General features: G+C 40.9%; 2 protein-coding genes and 1 long non-coding RNA gene across 5 annotated transcripts in view; 2 read left to right on the forward strand and 1 right to left on the reverse strand.

Moving 5' to 3' along the window:
- Positions 1-1596, forward strand: part of LOC133531309 (probable C-mannosyltransferase DPY19L1) — a 29593-nt gene extending 27997 nt beyond the window's left edge. The window contains exons 20-26 of the mRNA XM_061869443.1: positions 76-183; positions 310-417; positions 544-651; positions 778-885; positions 1012-1119; positions 1246-1353; positions 1480-1596. Of these exons, the coding sequence (XP_061725427.1) occupies positions 76-183; positions 310-417; positions 544-651; positions 778-885; positions 1012-1119; positions 1246-1353; positions 1480-1596 (765 nt within the window). The remainder of the gene's footprint in view (positions 1-75; positions 184-309; positions 418-543; positions 652-777; positions 886-1011; positions 1120-1245; positions 1354-1479) is intronic.
- Positions 1597-1613: 17 nt separating this feature from the next.
- LOC133531398 (uncharacterized) lies at positions 1614-8716 on the forward strand. Its single transcript, XR_009801524.1, has 2 exons — positions 1614-1709; positions 3403-8716. It is a non-coding gene; the product is annotated as an uncharacterized LOC133531398 (long non-coding RNA).
- A 3101-nt stretch (positions 8717-11817) lies between these two features.
- Positions 11818-18996, reverse strand: part of LOC133531389 (uncharacterized) — a 50452-nt gene continuing 43273 nt past the window's right edge. For all 3 annotated transcript variants that reach the window (XM_061869586.1, XM_061869588.1, XM_061869589.1), the window contains exons 3-8: positions 17018-17635; positions 16562-16683; positions 16124-16300; positions 15550-15712; positions 14343-14575; positions 11818-12835 (exon numbers count right to left, since the gene is read on the reverse strand). In XM_061869586.1, the coding sequence (XP_061725570.1) occupies positions 11870-12835; positions 14343-14575; positions 15550-15712; positions 16124-16300; positions 16562-16683; positions 17018-17635 (2279 nt within the window). In that variant the 3' untranslated portion in view covers positions 11818-11869. The remainder of the gene's footprint in view (positions 12836-14342; positions 14576-15549; positions 15713-16123; positions 16301-16561; positions 16684-17017; positions 17636-18996) is intronic.

The following is an 18996-nucleotide window of genomic DNA, read 5'->3' on the forward strand; positions in this document are numbered from 1 at the left end:
GCCGACCACTTCTACCCCGTGTTCCGAAACAACCACTACGCCGTGTTCCGGCTGCACGACTACAGTGTCAGGTAGACCTATCTAACTATAGTCTGCCACGCGCTGCTGGCGCGCGCCGCCGACCACTTCTACCCCGTGTTCCGAAACAACCACTACGCCGTGTTCCGGCTGCACGACTACAGTGTCAGGTAGACCTATCTAACTATAGTCTGCCACGCGCTGCTGGCGCGCGCCGCCGACCACTTCTACCCCGTGTTCCGAAACAACCACTACGCCGTGTTCCGGCTGCACGACTACAGTGTCAGGTAGACCTATCTAACTATAGTCTGCCACGCGCTGCTGGCGCGCGCCGCCGACCACTTCTACCCCGTGTTCCGAAACAACCACTACGCCGTGTTCCGGCTGCACGACTACAGTGTCAGGTAGACCTATCTAACTATAGTCTGCCACGCGCTGCTGGCGCGCGCCGCCGACCACTTCTACCCCGTGTTCCGAAACAACCACTACGCCGTGTTCCGGCTGCACGACTACAGTGTCAGGTAGACCTATCTAACTATAGTCTACCACGCGCTGCTGGCGCGCGCCGCCGACCACTTCTACCCCGTGTTCCGAAACAACCACTACGCCGTGTTCCGGCTGCACGACTACAGTGTCAGGTAGACCTATCTAACTATAGTCTGCCACGCGCTGCTGGCGCGCGCCGCCGACCACTTCTACCCCGTGTTCCGAAACAACCACTACGCCGTGTTCCGGCTGCACGACTACAGTGTCAGGTAGACCTATCTAACTATAGTCTGCCACGCGCTGCTGGCGCGCGCCGCCGACCACTTCTACCCCGTGTTCCGAAACAACCACTACGCCGTGTTCCGGCTGCACGACTACAGTGTCAGGTAGACCTATCTAACTATAGTCTGCCACGCGCTGCTGGCGCGCGCCGCCGACCACTTCTACCCCGTGTTCCGAAACAACCACTACGCCGTGTTCCGGCTGCACGACTACAGTGTCAGGTAGACCTATCTAACTATAGTCTGCCACGCGCTGCTGGCGCGCGCCGCCGACCACTTCTACCCCGTGTTCCGAAACAACCACTACGCCGTGTTCCGGCTGCACGACTACAGTGTCAGGTAGACCTATCTAACTATAGTCTGCCACGCGCTGCTGGCGCGCGCCGCCGACCACTTCTACCCCGTGTTCCGAAACAACCACTACGCCGTGTTCCGGCTGCACGACTACAGTGTCAGGTAGACCTATCTAACTATAGTCTGCCACGCGCTGCTGGCGCGCGCCGCCGACCACTTCTACCCCGTGTTCCGGAACAACCACTACGCCGTGTTCCGGCTGCACGACTACAGTGTCAGGTAGACCTATCTAACTATAGTCTGCCACGCGCTGCTGGCGCGCGCCGCCGACCACTTCTACCCCGTGTTCCGAAACAACCACTACGCCGTGTTCCGGCTGCACGACTACAGTGTCAGGTAGACCTATCTAACTATAGTCTGCCACGCGCTGCTGGCGCGCGCCGCCGACCACTTCTACCCCGTGTTCCGGAACAACCACTACGCCGTGTTCCGGCTGCACGACTACAGTGTCAGGTAGACCTATCTAACTATAGTCTGCCACGCGCTGCTGGCGCGCGCCGCCGACCACTTCTACCCCGTGTTCCGGAACAACCACTACGCCGTGTTCCGGCTGCACGACTACAGTGTCAGGTAGACCTATCTAACTATAGTCTGTTAGCCCATTAACTATCAACATCAAACGCTAAAGACTGTTCCGGTCATTGATATACATGGGGAACAATAGCGGGCCTAAAACAGACCCTTGAGGTATCCCCATAGAGCTCTAAGTGTCTACACAATCAAAAGCTTTTCAAAAGTTGAAGTCTGCGTATGGTTCCATGCAGCTCTTTTCTAGCATGCATAATAAATGTGTTAGATCAAGCAGGTATAAGCATCAGTTGTAGACAGATATATGCTGTCGCCAATCATGTAGGGCTCGTCCTCCGCTCCTCACAAAACAGCCACTTCTATGTACACTACGTCGTATTCCGTCTGCACGACTACAGTGTCAAAATAGATCCATCAACGTCAGGGAGCCTAGCCAACGACAATTGTTTGCAGAACACGAAACACCGTCTGTCTCTCTATCACTCATCCATATTAGTGCGATAGAGAGACATAGTTTCCTTTTGTTTTCTGCAAACGTTTGTCATCTTGGCTAGGCCCTCAGGAAGTTTCAATAACGTCAGGTAGTTCCATCGATGCCGGGTAGTTAACATCAAGTAGTAATAGTAATGGACCTAATCGTGATCCTTGTGGTACTCTTATCTTTATCGCTTATTTAGGACAATATAAATCCGTTTATCCTTGACTTATTGAGCTTTCTTTGCTTAATTTGATTTAATGAAGTCTAATACGAGTCCTTTGATATATATAAACAAAGGCCATAGTCGGGTTTCCATAGTAAGTCGGCCCTTAAATCAATTGGACTCAGGGATTTTTTCGTGAGTACCTCTTGTAGTGAAGGATATTTATGCTAACTATCAACATCCTTTCACTGATACTACATTGAAAAACGGCGATAGAATACAGAAGTTGACCACACATTTTGCTGATTTTTGGTAGGAAGTACCGCCTGGAAAATTTTGATATTTAGGCCACATTAAAAAAAAAAAAAAAAACATATTTTATGTCTTATTATTTTTCTTTTTTTTATATATAACAACTGCTATTAGTTTTTTGAGTATCGATGCATATCTAAATGAAGAACATCATTAAAAAATTTCGCTTGCAAAACAAATCGCTTGAATACATCCCGAAGTACAATACATTAAAGAAAAAACTTCAAAAAATCATAAGTCAAAAACTGTCACCAGTAGGATGTTGATACTTAACATAAAATATCCTTCAGCATAAGAGGTACTCACAAAAAAATCCCTGAGTCAAATTGATTTAAGGGCCAACTGTCTATGGAAACCCGACTATGGCCTTTAAACTATCAAGTGATGTGGTCTACTCAATCTAAAGCTTTAGATAGGTCGCACAAAACTACTGAGCTGATTCTACAGAATTAAATGTCAGACAAGATTATTAACCAATCGATTGAATTATTTTGCGAAAAACTTTGCTTGTAAATAAGTAGTTTTGAATATAAATAAATATAGGACATTCTTATACAGATGGACTTAGTCCCACGGTAAGCGCAATGCTTGCGTTGTGGGTACTCAGACAACGATATATGTAATATACTAATACTTAAAACGCCCATGACTCAGGAACAAATATCTGCGCTCATCACACAAATAAATGCCCTTACCGGTATACGAACCCAGGACCATCGGCTTCATAGGTAGGGTCACTACCCACTAGACCAGACCGGTCGTCAATATATTTGTTTTTCCAGGTACATGCCTCGTAGCTTTGACACCTGACAGCCGGCCGGTATCGACGATCTGGCCACACACCAGTTAGAGTGAGACGTGTATATCATTCTCTCTCAAGGACACAGTGAATAAGTGCGAATATTTTTAAAGGACGAACTATGAAAGTAAGAAAAGATGGTAATGTGGTCAATGTTAATACGAGTTATTTTACAGAATTGTATTTTATTTAGTTAATACAAGTAATAATATATTTACAGTACATATGGGGCTACTTTATAGCACTAGTGCGAGAAGTAGCATATTACGTTACTGTGTCGAACATTTAAAGGGCCATATGTACTGTAAAACGTTGTACGATACATGTGCGAATAGGTAATTCGCTACTCGTGTCGATTTAAAACACTCCCTTCGGTCGTGTTTTAATTTATCGCCACTCGTTTAGAATTTCCTATTTTTCGCACTTGTATCGTAATGTACTATATTAAAATACAAAAATTTCACAACATGAATAATAAACTAAATCTAACTACAATTAAAATAACTAAAGCTAAAAATTAAAAATACCTATCAAAATTTTGCGCCCTTGGTAGGGTGCCCATCACGCAGGCAGCGTTCCCGCGCTGGATTGCGATTGCAATTCTCTGCGCGAGAAAGCTGCCCGCGCGGGGGTCGCCCGTTGCCTCCCTCAGCCGCTTGCCCAGCGCCTTGTGGAGTATCTGTGCCTATGAAAGTTATTCTTAAGTATTAAAATTTACCTTTAGAAACAGTATTTGACTTAAAATATGCGTCTAAGAATATCGAACCTAATTTTGACAGCTGACAGCGCGTAACAGCATCACCATTTGTGGTGACTGGAATGTGAAACTTGAACTATTGGCTAGACTTCCGGTTCGAGCGCCATCTTGATAGTCACGCGTCGTGATTAATTCCTTTGTTTTTTGCTCAGTAATATTGTTTAAAGTGTAATATCGATAGCTTATTATACACTAAACTAAGTCTAAAATGAAAATGGTTAATGTCTTAATAGTTACTATTATGTTTGGGAGAGGACACTGACTTCTGTAACACAGGTTTTTACCTAGCTCAGAAGTCAGGGACTTCCACACTAAAATGTACTTCCCTTAATGCCAATAAAAAAATATTTTATCTAAAAAAAAAAAAAAAAAAGTAATAATAATAAGCCCCCAGGGCAGCTTGTGGCGAGCTGAATGGGAAGTGACGTCCCTTGGGTCCCATGCCCCCGCGAGTCGGACAGGCGTTTAACCACCATTTTGGAGTCTGGCCGGTAGTCCACGTGCTACTTGTAATTTGTAAAATCCAGCTATCGTTTTACAAGCGTTAATAAAATCACCGCTCCAAACTGACTACTGTGCAGACGCTCTAATTCCTTTAGCAACTAGTAAAGGGCCTTTGGGGCCCATTTCTCGAACGATATTAGACTATATTTTTAGTCCACGAACTGGGCCCCATCTCTCAAACGATATTAGTCTAATATTATTAGTCCACGAACTGGGGCCCATCTCTCAAACAATATTAGTCTAATATTATTAGTTCACGAACTGGGCCCCATCTCTCAAACGGTATTAGACTAATATTATTGGTCCACGAACTGGGCCCCATCTCTCAAACGATATTAGTCTAATATTATTAGTGTGTTGCCATGGTAACCAATACGATTTGACAGTTCGTGGACTAATAATTTAGTCTAATACCGTGTTCTTCTGGGTGCGGTAGCGAATGCGAAAAGAGATGTTGGGAGGCCATTGCTTCGCTTTAAAGACTGCGCCAAGAGGGATATGGCAGCTTTTAAGATCGACCACCTTAACTGGGAGAAGCTTGCGGAGAAGCGAACGGAGTGGCGCAAGTGCGTTGGAGATGGTCGCAAGTTCTGCGACGAGGCCTGGTTCGCGGCACTGGCAGACAAAAGGGAAAAAAGGCACCGTAGCGAAACGTCACAGTCCGTCGCGAACTTCCCTTGCCAGCTCTGTGGCAAAGTATGCCGCTCTCGCATCGGTCTTTTCAGTCATCAAAAAAGATGTTTTGCGGACATTGCACTATAGATCGTCTGAAATAGACGCTAAAGCCAGTATGTGTATGTAATACCGTACGAGAAATAGGCCCCTGTCAAGTAGTGTGGGTTACCATGGCAACACACTAATAATATTAGACTAATATCGTTCGAGAAACGGGCCCCTGGGCGCGCTCCGACTCGGCCCGCTCGGTGGGAGTCGAGCTTTTATCGGCAGTACAATATTTTACATTTTGTACAATATTGTGTGTCAAAATATTACGTAATATTCTTTACAGTACATATGGTGCTTTACCGCACTAGTGCGAAAATTAGCATATTACGTTACTATGTCGAACATTTAAAGGGCCATATGTACTGTAAAACGTTGTACGATACATGTGCGAATAGGTAATTCGCAACTGCCTTCGGTCGTATTTTAATTTATCGCCACTCGTTTCGAATTTCCTATTTTTCGCACTTGTATCGTAATGTACTATTAATGTCTGAATTAACTTAATTCAGTCTTGTAAGGCCCCGTGCCAGAGATGAACGAGTATGCGGAAGTAAAGGATGTGTTTGTTAAGAACCAATGGAATCACTGCACGCTGAGCGAGGGAAAAAATTAAGTGATTCTATTGCACATCTCGCTGCTCTCGGACATCTCTCGTGGAAACGCAGCCGTAAGTTGTATAAAATATGTGTATATAAAAATGCATTTAAGTAAGTTAATTAAGATTGAACATTAAGAGGCTGTCAATACCTAAAGCGCGCACACTGTCTATTTCTATCGGAGTAAATGAGATAGCACTGTCGCATGTTACTGGGCCTGGGCGAGGGAATAATAAGAAAAATATTTAAATAAAAAGTGGATTATTAGTGTAATATTTTACTCAACCACGGTTTAGATATAAATGTTTTGAAATTGTGATTTTAATTGCAGACCCATAAGTCAAAACAATAAAGACATAGAACCGTTTGATTGTGATTTTAAGACAAATCTTTGCAATTATTTTCTATCGAGCCGATTTCGTTCAATCATGTATCGAGTACAACCACGGTCTTTGAAATATAATTAATATGAACATATATTTTTCTTACTTGACTAAAACAAATAGTCTTTCTTAAAAAACTGTTTAAGTAACATCAATTTCAAGGACATTGGGTGTTGACAGCCTCTTAAGTATTATAATTACATATGTGACGCTTTCAACCAAAAGGTACCACGTTGTCCGTTGACGATAAGATTAATTTAAAATTGAAGCTATGTAAAAATAGCGCCTTATTGGCAACCGACAATACGTACCCTTTAGGTTGAAAATGTCAAGCATTATTTTTGTAAACGGGATACATGCAGGAAATTTTTTTGAATAAAATATTTTTGCAGGTTAAGTAGATGCCCTAAAAGAATGCCTTGTGGCTTCAAGGATACGTAAAAATGTTTTTTCAGTTTAGGTTTAAGTATATTAACTGTATTATAATATACAAGGTGCCCGTGAGCATTGCGAGAGGTTTTAACGGTGCATTCCTGATGGCAACAGAAGCAAAAAATGTTATATGACTTTGTGAAATTCGACAAAAAAAGTTTCTTTTTGTTTTTTCTCTCTTTTTTTTAACACTCCTGCACGTAAAACGTTATTTTTATTGATAAACACATAACCTAAAATTAACTAAAACGTTTTTTTTTTTCGATGTCAATCAATAGGTATGTCCAGACTAGACCTCAAAGTGGCAATACCGCAGTCAAAAATGTGTTTTGTACAGACTTACGGCGAAAGAATGATTTCGAAAAACATTTTATTATCTCTGAAACTAGGCCTAATCCAGAAAATTTTATATGACATTTTAGTTTCTAAATATTACCAGGAATGCTTAGTTAAAATGTCTCGCAATGCTCACGGGTACCTTGTACATCTTTAATTACAATATGTTACACGGTGCCCGGGAGCATTGCGAGAGATTTTAACAGTATATTCCTGATCATATTGAAAGACTAAAATGTCCTATATTTTTTTTTGGAATTCGCTTAATTTCAGAGTTAAAGCCACTTACAAAAATATACCATATTTTTATTGTTACTTAGTGCAAAACGCCTTTTTGAAGGCGATGTTGCCACTATGGGAACTAGTCCAAATATCCTTGTTTTTCAATTTCAATTATTTATTTGTTTCGAATCCAGGAAGATCCATATAGTGTTAGTACAGTACAGAGAATCTTAAAAATAAATTATAAATAAATTAAATTGGGGTTAGTGACATAGAATTTACAAATAACTTAAAACACACACAGACATGGCACATTAAGACAACACAAAAAGTATTATAATAAAATAAAATCTAGTGATAGATGTCAAAAACTGACTAGTAATTAATTTTGCAAAAAAAAGTTCAAATTCTTTTTGAGTTACAGTTTTACAAATAGCGTTAACATTTTATGTACAAATACATACAAAAAATCAAAAAAATAATCAAAAAAAGTTTTTTTTTTTTTGTGAAGTCGACCGAACCTCATATAACATTTTTTTCCTTCTATTGGTCTCATAAATGCGTGGTTAAAATCTCTCGGATTCCTCGTTGGCAATTGTATATGTCACCGTAAAATTGTAAACTCTCGTCAGTTTCTAATCTCGCTGGTTACATTATAAACTGACGGTAGTTAGATTACAAACTAACCTAACCTACGTTAGATTAAAAACTAACCTAACCTACGTTAGATTATAAACTAACGGGTGCACAATCTTACGGTGTCATATACACCGTGTTTTTTTTTTGATTTGCGTTAATTTCGAGGGTGCATTCCTGAGCTTAAATTAAGTAACTTTCTCAAAGACATTCTAATTTCTTTATTCTAATTAACTCCATTTCAGAGATAATCTATCATTATTTTTTATCTTATAAGGCCCTTACGAGCGTGTACACTTGCCTTAGGGCCTGTTTACTTATTGATTAGTGTTTAGTGCGAGTTCATACATTTGCTACTAAACGTAGTACTATCTCGGACGATCGACGTTATGACATTGATATGTCACAGTTTTCAATTGTTTGGTTGAGTAAATGTAATGCCCGTCTTACAACAACGCTATATGCAACATTTAGTTACTTTTTATAAAATTAAAATAGTAAAAAAAAAAAAAATTTTTTTTTGAAAATTAATTATGCCATTTAGTTTCCTTAAACGTACTTACCCCGAAGTTAACGGAATTCAATAAAAACACGGTGTATAAGATATACTGTGTAACCCATTCGCGATGTGATTATAGGTAGATAGTAGTAGTTAAGTAAGTGAAGAAGGTTATTTTTACTTAAATTAAACGGTTGTTCAGTTTATTTGTCTTTTATGATTTATTTCAGACCATTTGCAATCCATAGTAGTGTTACTTACAATACAAATATCTCGCGGGGGCATTGAAAATCCATACTATTTTTTTTTTACTACGGCGGTGGCAAACAAGCATACGGCCCGCCTGATGGTAAGCAGTCCGTAGCCTATGTACGCCTGCAAGTCCAGAGGATTAACATGCGCATGCTCCAGAGATGTTACATTTACATGTGCGTTGCCAACCCTAACACTCCGCACCCTCGTTGAGCTCTGGCAACCTTACTCACCGGCAGGAACACAACACTATGAGTAGGGTTAAAACAAAAATATTACATTGATAATCCGCGAAAAGATGTGCTAGTCAATAAGTGCCAACCGTTATACTTGCGTATTATTACATGCAATTAATGTTTTCAACCTCCCACCGCAAAAAAAAAAATACGCAGGAAATCCTGAGGATGCCTCGTAGAGACGCGAAACACGTTTCGAGTTTTGTATTTTTGGTGGTGGTTTGTTTTTTGACACTGATTAACTAACACGTTATCTTTTCGCGGATTAGCAAAGGAATATTTTTGTTTCAATACGGGAGCATTGTGTACGATTCCTGTTTACTGTAGGTCAACATCCAACACAGGATTGAGGTTACTGACGTAACCTGTGACAGTAAAATGCCGATGAAAATGAAAGACCTTGCTGAGTTGCCTAAGTAAGGTAAGAGATTGAAAATCTCAATTACTATTCTATAAAATACTTTTCTTCATACAAAACTTACACACCCTAAGAAAGTCACGTGGGTTTTCGAAATATCTGTTACCCCGATAGATTTTTGGTGCGACGTGCAGTCGCCCTTAGATATATCAGAGCGGTCGAAGCGCTCACAAACATCTGAACAAGCTTCTACTGTCAAGGCGTTAGAGTGCGCATTCAGATATTTATGAGCACCTCGGCCGCTCCGATATATCTGAGGGCGACAGTATACTTCTTCCTCGCGTTGTCCCGGCATTTTGCCACGGCTCATGGGAGCCTGGGGTCCGCTTGACAACTAATCCCAAGATTTGGCGTAGGCACTAGTTTTTACGAAAGCGACTGCCATCTGACCTTCCAACCCAGAGGGTAAACTAGGCCTTGTTAGGATTAGTCCGGTTTCCTCACGATGTTTTCCTTCACCGAAAAGCGAGTGGTAAATATCAAATGATATTTCGTACATAAGTTCTAAAAACTCATTGGTACGAGCCGGGGTTTGAACCCGCGACCTCCGGATTGCAAGTCGCACGCTCTTACCGCTAGGCCACCAGCGCTTCCTAGGCCACCAGCGCTTCTGAGGGCGACAGTATACGAAGCACCAAAAATGTTACGAAACTCACTTCTTAGGGTATGTCACTTTTGTATTCTATGGCAGTGAAATATGACCAATAACCCAGAGACATGTCCAAATGTGGCAGAAATGAATTGTTAGGTTTGAAAAGAACACGTCCGTGGTAGCCTCGGAGTGAGAGACGTCGCCGATAAGCTCCAAGGAAGTCGGCTGAGGTCGTTCGGGCATGACAAAAGGTCGTCTGAATACGTAGGCAACAGAGCCCTTAGCTTTTCCTTACCAGGCCCAAACAGAAGGGCAAAACCAAGACAGCGTTGGCGCAATGTCATCGCCAAAGATTTAAACGCCTCTGGGTAATAGCGGAAAACGATGTCCAGGATAAAACGAAGTGGAAGGAGAAAAGTAGGAAAGCGGACCCCGTCACAGTACGGGACCCGCTAGCGGATGATGATGATGCGTAGTCAGTAATCATTAAAAATACAGCTATATAAATTAACCTTTATAGCCCTTAACTTAATTGCGTATGGCTACAGGAAAGACGTGAAGAGTTTTGTGTTTGACCCAGGTTTGGCCCAACTTCGTTTTGACATCTAGGAATTTTGGTAAATTGATACACGGAGAGGTAGAGCTGCGGCCAACTTTGGAAAGCTTCAAGCTCGAGTCTGGAATAACAACAAGCTGAAACTCTCTACCAAGATTCTCGTTTACAAAGCATGCGTCCTAAGCATTCTCCTGTACGCATCCGAAACGTGGACAACCTACTCCAAACAAGAGCGTCGCTTAAATGCTTTCCACATGCGCTGCCTACGTACGATTCTCGGAGTCACCTGGAAGGATCGTATGACAAACGGAAGGGTTCTCGACCTTGTCGACTGTTGCAGCATCACTGCCACTCTAAAACAGCGAAGGTTGCGGTGGCTAGGCCATGTTCTACGCATGGACCCAGATAGACTTCCCCGGGCAGTGATGTTGAGTGAAATTGCATACGCCAAAAGACCAGTCGGACGCCCAATGCCTCGCTTTAAGGATTCCTGCAAGCGGGACATGTTGTCCTTCGGCATCGACCCGAACACCAGGGAAACGGAGGCCCTTAAAAGAGCGGAATGGTGTAACCTTCTACATGACGGCATAGCGAAGCATGATGAAGTCTGGCTCGATGATTTAAAGCAGAAAATACTTCGGACTGCACAGGAACCATCAACAGATTCGCGCTTCACCTGCTTTCTTTGTGGCAGAAAGTGCTCTGCTGCGATTGGGCTTTACAGTCACAAGAAAAGATGTGCCGCACCTCCGATCTCCGACGGCGCAAGGACATTTTCTTCTTAATAACCTGTCGCTGCAACAATCATCTGTCAAGATGCTTTATTTTATTTTATTTTATTTTATTTAGGATTACCAACAGATAATACATCTTACATGCTCTTAAATCTATATGACAATCAGGACTGATGCTTATCTAATTATAGGTAACCACATCTTATATAAGTGTCTTCTACCAGTGAACATGCAGTAATCTTACGGTTAAATTAATTAGTACCAGTACATTACATTAACTAATGCTATTCGTACAACTAGGATGATGGTACGAGTAAACAGTTGATAACAATTATTAACTACTTATATACAAATATTTTATATAAATATTTTATTAAGTATTTTTAAGTCATCTGTGAATCTGTGGCGAATTACTTTGTGATATCCAGTGATGCTGTGGCCAATGATGAAATAAGGTACCTACAATGAAGCCAAAGCATGCGTTTCCTAGTTTAACGTACTTTACCTAAAACATTTAAATTATCTTACATAAGGGATGTTCTTTATTGAAATCAAATCTTTTAAATTTTTTTCACTCATTACAATAGCAGTTACATACAAAAGTTCTAGTACTGTTATCTACGGCTATCCTCGCTACCCCTCTCTCCCCGCTCCTTACATTCATCACTACCTCCTCATTTGACTCATTCGTGTCCCATATTGGTCTCCTATCGCCCTCACTTTCTGTCAAGCTTGATATTTGTATTTCAGCATTTGAATCTCTATTATTGACATTCTGATTCGGTACTGTCAATGATATTGGTTCTTGTGTGTTTGACATTCCATTTTTGTCATTGAGATTAGTTAGTGTCAGATTTGATATTTGTTCTCCTGTATTTAACAGTCCATTTTTGTTATTTTCACTCGGTGTTGTCAAAGAAATTGGTTCTTCAGTATTTGACTCTTCATTATCGGCATCTTGACTAGCTACTGTCAGATTTGAAATTGTTTCTCCTGTATTTGACAATCTATTTTTGTCACCGTGACTTGGTACTGTCAAAGATACTGGTTCTTCAGTATTTGACTCTTCATCATTAGCATCTTCACTAGTTACTGTTGGATTGGAAATTGTTTCTCCTGTTATTGATATTCCATTTTTATCATTTTGACTAGATATTGTCAGATTTGAATCTGTTTCTCCTATATTTGACAGTCCCTTTTCGCCATTCTGATGCGGTACTATCAAAGATATCGGTTCTCCAGTATTTGATTCTTCATTATCTTGACTAATAACTGTCGGATTTGAAATTGTTTCTCCTGTATTTGACACTCCCTTTTCGTCATTCTGATGCAGTACTGTCAAAGACATCGGTTCTCCAGTATTTGCTTCTTCATTTTTGTCATTTTGACTAGGTGCTGTTAAATATATTTGTGGACCAGTGACATTTGAAATTCCACTTTCGAGTGCCAGGTTCGTCGATATTCTGTCTTCCTCTTGAGCTAGTGATGAACCACTTGGCGTTAGGCTGGCGTTTTCTGGTGTGATTTCTGTTTTATTCTGTAATTTTTATAAACATAATACAACATTAGAGAAGCATTTAAACAGTGTGCCTTCGTTATGTAAGTAAGTAAGTAAATATTCTTTATTACACCACAAAGAACCACACCATAAATCTGTTTTTAAATTTGTTATTTAAAAACAGATTTACAATGTAAAGAAAAGTAGCGACAGGCGGTCTTATCGCTGTAAGCGATCTCTTCCAGACAACCTTAGGGTAGCAGGATATAAAGAACAGTAAGTTTTTAGAACAGGTAGTGCACGATAATAAAATTAGAGGAATAGGAAAATTACACATACATTAAGCAGACAGTACATACAGTACAGTCAGCGTCAAATACTTTATAGCAACCAAAGTAGCCAAATAGTTCGGTACACCATATATTTAGTATGGTGTACCGAACTATTTGGCCACTTTGACTGCTACAGAGTATTTGACGCTGACTGTACATTTACAATTTAAATAAACAAAGTGTAAATGTAATTAAAGTGTAACGCTTTCATTAAGGCACGTTTGTTTGTAAATTACAAGACTGAGGCGAGTTAACTCAAATTATTATATACTAGTAGTTTGACGACCGGTCTGGCCTAGTGGGTAGTGACCCTGCCTACGAAGCCGATGGTCCCGGGTTCAAATCCTGGTAAGTGCATTTATTCGTGTGATGAGCATGGATATTTGTTCCTGAGTCATGGGTGTTTTCTATGTATTTAAGTATTTATAAATATTTATTTATTATATATATCGTTGTCTAAGTACCCTCAACACAAGCCTTATTGAGCTTACTGTGGGACTTAGTCAATTTGTGTAAAAATGTCCTATAATATAAAATAAAAAAAAGTTCGCCCCGAACTGAGAACTCGCGGTCCCTACCATGGATACACTATGGCCACTCATACTTTCTTGCAAAGGAGATGACCAGAATAGCAAGACCTCTCACAAATAGCTTTTGGGCCTTCTAGGCTCCTTTAGCTCCATAACACCGTGATTGAGCCTGCTTATAATTTAATGACTAAAACACAATACCCTCAACTACGCGTTTACCCAATTTCATTTAAAGTAAAACAAATTTGCTTAAGTTAATGTCAATCAAACTATCCTTTGATAGTTCATCTTAAAAACATCGAAATTCCGGGACGTGCTCCTAGCCAGCCGCGTGTTCCAAGTTGAATGTAAGAACTTCGCTTCGCTTCGGTCGCTCGTTTGATTATACACATAAATAAATGTCATTAGACGAAAAAAGTGACAAAGGTGATCTGGCATCGAACCAGCGTCTTCTGAATTCGCGGCAGACGCCATGGCCATATGGCTACCTCACGATTCAACCAGTCAAAACCTTTCTACATACCTGCTGAATACCAGTGGTATTAACGTACAGCTCCTCACACCCCTCCCCGATATCCGGCACATGACCACTTAGGAACCGCCTATGCGCCTGCACATGGGTAAAGCTAGCAACAGCGTACGCGTTGCATTTGTTAAGACTTATCATTATAAATTATGAACTACCTGCTTCGTTCCAGTAGTATCAACGTACAGCTCCTCACACCCCTCCCCGATATCCGGCACATGACCAATTAGGAACCGCATATGCGCCTGCACATGCGTAAAGCTGGCAACAGCGTACGCGTTGCATTTATTGTTGTCGCGCGGCGCCGTTGACGCAACGCCGTGGAGGTAGGGAATGCTTGAGCTGAAGTAAATGAGGCCGCCGCCGCTGTCCCCGCGGCAAAGGGCTCGGCCTGGAAATTGTAGTAGTAGTAAAACACTTTTCATTTGTCATGCTCTGAAAGTGGGTCGTCGTCGGTCGCTCTAGAGAATTTTACTTTCCAAGTACATTTCATTGCTCAAAGGTTAACTGGAAGAGATCCCTTAAAGGGAAGAGTTCACCTTTGTACTAATGATGAGTGCTTTTCCTGTTTTGTTTTCATTTTTGTAGAATAAAGAGTTTTACTACTACATTTAAATTAAAAATTTCAATTATTAAAATTAGGTTTTAAATGGATTTGTTGTACAATTTCCATTTTGATAACTACCTATTCCATAGCGTTGCTTTTACCTAAATGAAAGTACCCTCAAGAAATACTAGAAAAGTACTTAGTCATGTTCAAATATTATTTTACTTTCCTCGTATTCATAACGAAAAGTAGTGTTTAACTCTGGTGAAAGGCATCATTTCAGCCTCGGACTATTGGCGCTCTCAATGTGTTCGAGCGCCAAACTACCTCGACAGAAATGAGTGTCATTCATACCTTGGTCAATCCACCGTTATTGCACGAAACAAGTTACATAACAGAGAATGCTTATTGCATATTTAAAAAAAACACAGTTGTCACAGTTGCAATGGTTAAATTCGTAATGAATGACGAATGGTCAGCTGGCGCAATTGGTAACCCGTTGGACCGGCAATCCAAAGATGTGGGTTCGAGTCCTACGTTGGTCAGAGTTGGTCATCGTTAATTTTTTCATTGTGATTAACATCTGTATATATAATTCATATATTGTAATGTGGTACTTTCCATAATAAAAAGGAAATATAAATATTTACAACGATTGGCTTCGCTACGCGGGCAGATTCTTTTCCAAACCACCACTAAAATGACTGAGGCTACCTGAGCAGAGTAGTACTTGCCTGTTGTCAGCCTCTATCTTTATCAATTGTGTTTTTGAAATTAGGTATCTTTTGAGGTATGCATATTCTATCTATCTGTCTTACCAGTTTTCTGATCCCCCGCACAAATCTTGTCACTAGTGATGTACTTGAGGAAGCTGTCGTCAGCCGTGCGGAGACACTCCTCGATGTCCACGTAAGGCAGCTCCAGATAGTTGAGACGCTGTGACGGTGGGCCGTTGATCTCCGTTAGACCCCAGCCGGCGATCTAGATAAGTAGAAAACTACTGAGACACAATAGCGGTATCAAAATAGCGCTCGACATATTTCGATTACGAGGATCGTTCCACAGGACCAACACTTGGAGTGAGAGCCTGACATAGACTGGGATGAAAAATCTCTGGATAAATGTGATGGATTAGTTTCTGCCCGTGACTTCGTCTACGAAGAATATGATGATTACTGTACTGTACCGTACCGTAAGACCAATCCTATGTCCAACGGGACTCAAGAATTCATACCGAATTTGTATATGTTCTTTTAAAAGCGTTGCCGTTTCAACTTGGGTCAAAATCCTTTCACATATCTGTCTAAGTATATAGCTGTAACTAAAATGGCGGTTTTGGACTCTTGAGTTCTACAGCTCACAGAGCCACCAGCACTAGTAGGAATAACATACCTTTCCCAGGTTCCCGCTGCTGAGATGTCTTTGGTCCATCTCTAGGTCAAAGCTGACGCAGACAGGCTTGACTCCTGGAGCGTACTCCAAAGACGTAGTCAGGAGAACAATGGCAATATCGTCTTGGAAGCTGGTCTTGCTGCCACGGAAGCGGGGAGGGATCTTAATGTCTTTAATCTGAAAAAAATATATATATTTAGCTGTCTGACATACTGACATCCCGATCTGATCCTTTTACATAATTCGTCCAGGGTGAGGACGCTTACTATTTTGTACTGTCCTGAGGGACAAATCCAGTAACGCCTTACGAAGTAATTATCAAAGACCACTGCCATTGTCACGTATCAGTTTGTGGGTTGGACTACCGTAGTGTGTGTTATTATAAGAACAGGAGTTTCCGGTTCTGACCATAAAAATTCAGCATCAGGTTGGACTCACGTCAGAATGCTGCGTGTAGATTTCTCCCTCGGTCTCCCAGGGTCGGAGAAGCTTGCCGGCCGCCACCGCGAACAGTCCTGGACGCAACGCACCCACGTTATCATCCCAAAAGCAGTGAGCCGCTGAAACGTACAAAAACTCATGATAATATAGATAGTGTCAGTCACGACGACGCGAGTCTTGTCTCGTATTTTCATGTTTTGGTGTACAGGTTAGATTTGACAACTCTGCGCGTCATCGTGGATGACACGAACTATAGAAGGTAACTTTGGCCGTTATGATAATTAGGTATGTAAAGAAAAGTTCATCAAAAAAATATAATAACATAAAAAATATATCAGCTAAAACCTACCTACCAGATGAAAATGTGTCATAATATCTACGCGATAAAGAAACCTGCAACGAATTAATCCGGGGCCAATGTATCCCTATTTTACGGTGGTTAAAAATACTCACCTGAGAGTACTACATCAGCTCTAACCAACGACCCGCCGCAGACCTGCATATACGGAGTGAAGGTCTTGGAATATATCCCGACATGCCACTGCAACGATGGGGCGAAGAGTAAACCTAGCTTCGGGACTGGTCGCGACATGGTTCCAGGTTCAGGTTCAGGCTGAGGCATGGAAGACATTTGGGGTGGTCTTGGTGTCGCAGTATTTTTCTTTGCTTCAGAGTTGATTCCTTCAGGAGTAATGGCCGATTTCGTATCGTTGTTCTGGTCAGAAGAGGCATTTGTGTCTCTAGTTTCGTCAATATATTTAGGCGGTTCGTCAAAATATTTAGGTGTTTCGTTAACATTTTTAGGCGGTTCATCAAAATATTTAGACGGTTCGTCTAAATTTTTAGGTGGTTCGTAAAAATATTTAGGTGGTTCGTCTAAATATTTGGGTGGTTCGTCGTCACCACTGCTTTCACCATCACTGTCGTCATCATCACTGTTATCATAAGGATATGGAGGAGGTTCTGAGCCGTCATCAGTTTCGCCAGGGGATGCTTTTGACACGGTTTCTGAGGCTTGAGAATTATCATTAATATCTGCGCTTGGATTTAATGCTTGCGTAAACGGGTTTTCTGGAAATAAGAAGTAGTTTTATTATTTATTTTATTTAAACTTTATTGCACAGTTCAAATAAGTACTAATGGTGGACTTAATACCATAAGGCATTTACTACAAGTCAACTATAGGGCAAAAGAAATGCTCGGGTTTTAATACAGCGTTTTAATACATACATACATTTTTTTATTACGTTCATTTGGATTTGATTTGGTTTGATAGTTAGTATTTTCTTCGCGTTGGTGTGGAGAAAATTTTTGTGTTTCACTCGGAGGCAAAGTTTGTTTAACCCTCGTGCCTTGAAACCCTGGCAAAGTACAAGATTCGACTTCTCAAATCACTCGCTACGCTTGTGGTTCAATTTTGGGATCTTTCGCTTGCTCGGGTATCAATATTAGCACGAGCGGTTAAACAAAAAATGCACAAAAGAGTGCTAACGTACGTTTTTAAATGGCACATATATTTAAAAAAGTTATTAAAATGCACTTCTTACAATCTAACGACTTTACTTATTATTTGATATATAGGTATGTTATTTTCTTGAACTACCCATCGGTACACAGACCTCCTCAGGTTTTGCTCACCATGGTTCTTGTAGTAATATTGAACTGTAACTTGTTTATAAAAATAAAAATAAATAAATAAATATTATAGGGACATTCTTGGCTAAGAATAAGTCCTACGGTAAGCTCAAGAAGGCTTGAGTTGTGGGTACTCAGTCAACGATAACTGGTTAACTGGAAGAAATCCCTTAAAGGGATAAGTTCGCCTTTGTACTGCTTATCCTGTGCCATATTTATATTTTGTCTTTTGTACAATAAAGAGTTTATACATACATACATACGATATATATAATACACGAGTACAAATACTTAAATACATACAAAACATCCATGACTCAGGAACTATGTTCATCACACAAATGCCCTTAGCGGGATTCGAACCCAGGACCATCGGCTTCATAGGCAGGGTCACTACCCACTAGGCCAGACCGATGGTCAAATCGTCGGTTGCTTATTAGTCAATAAATAATAATAATTCAGCCTATATACGTCCCACTGCTGGGCACAGGCCTCCTCTCATGTGCAAGAGGGCTCGGGCTATAGTCCCCACGCTAGCCCAATGCGGATTGGGGACTTCACATACACCTTTGAATTTCTTCGCAGATGTGTGCAAGTTTCCTCACGATGTTTTCCTTCACCAAAAAGCTAGTGGTAAATATCGGTTCACTAATGTTTAACCAAAACAATGTTGGCAAATTTTCATTTTACAAAAAACGTTTCTCCAAAGTATTATTTGGCAAATACCTATGTTATTCCGCAAATGTATCATTTTACAAAAAGTCACTTGACAAATAATCATTTAGTAAATAATACAT

The sequence above is a fragment of the Cydia pomonella genome, chromosome 25 (genome assembly GCF_033807575.1).
Source record: "Cydia pomonella isolate Wapato2018A chromosome 25, ilCydPomo1, whole genome shotgun sequence".
Taxonomy (NCBI): Eukaryota; Metazoa; Arthropoda; class Insecta; order Lepidoptera; family Tortricidae; genus Cydia; species Cydia pomonella.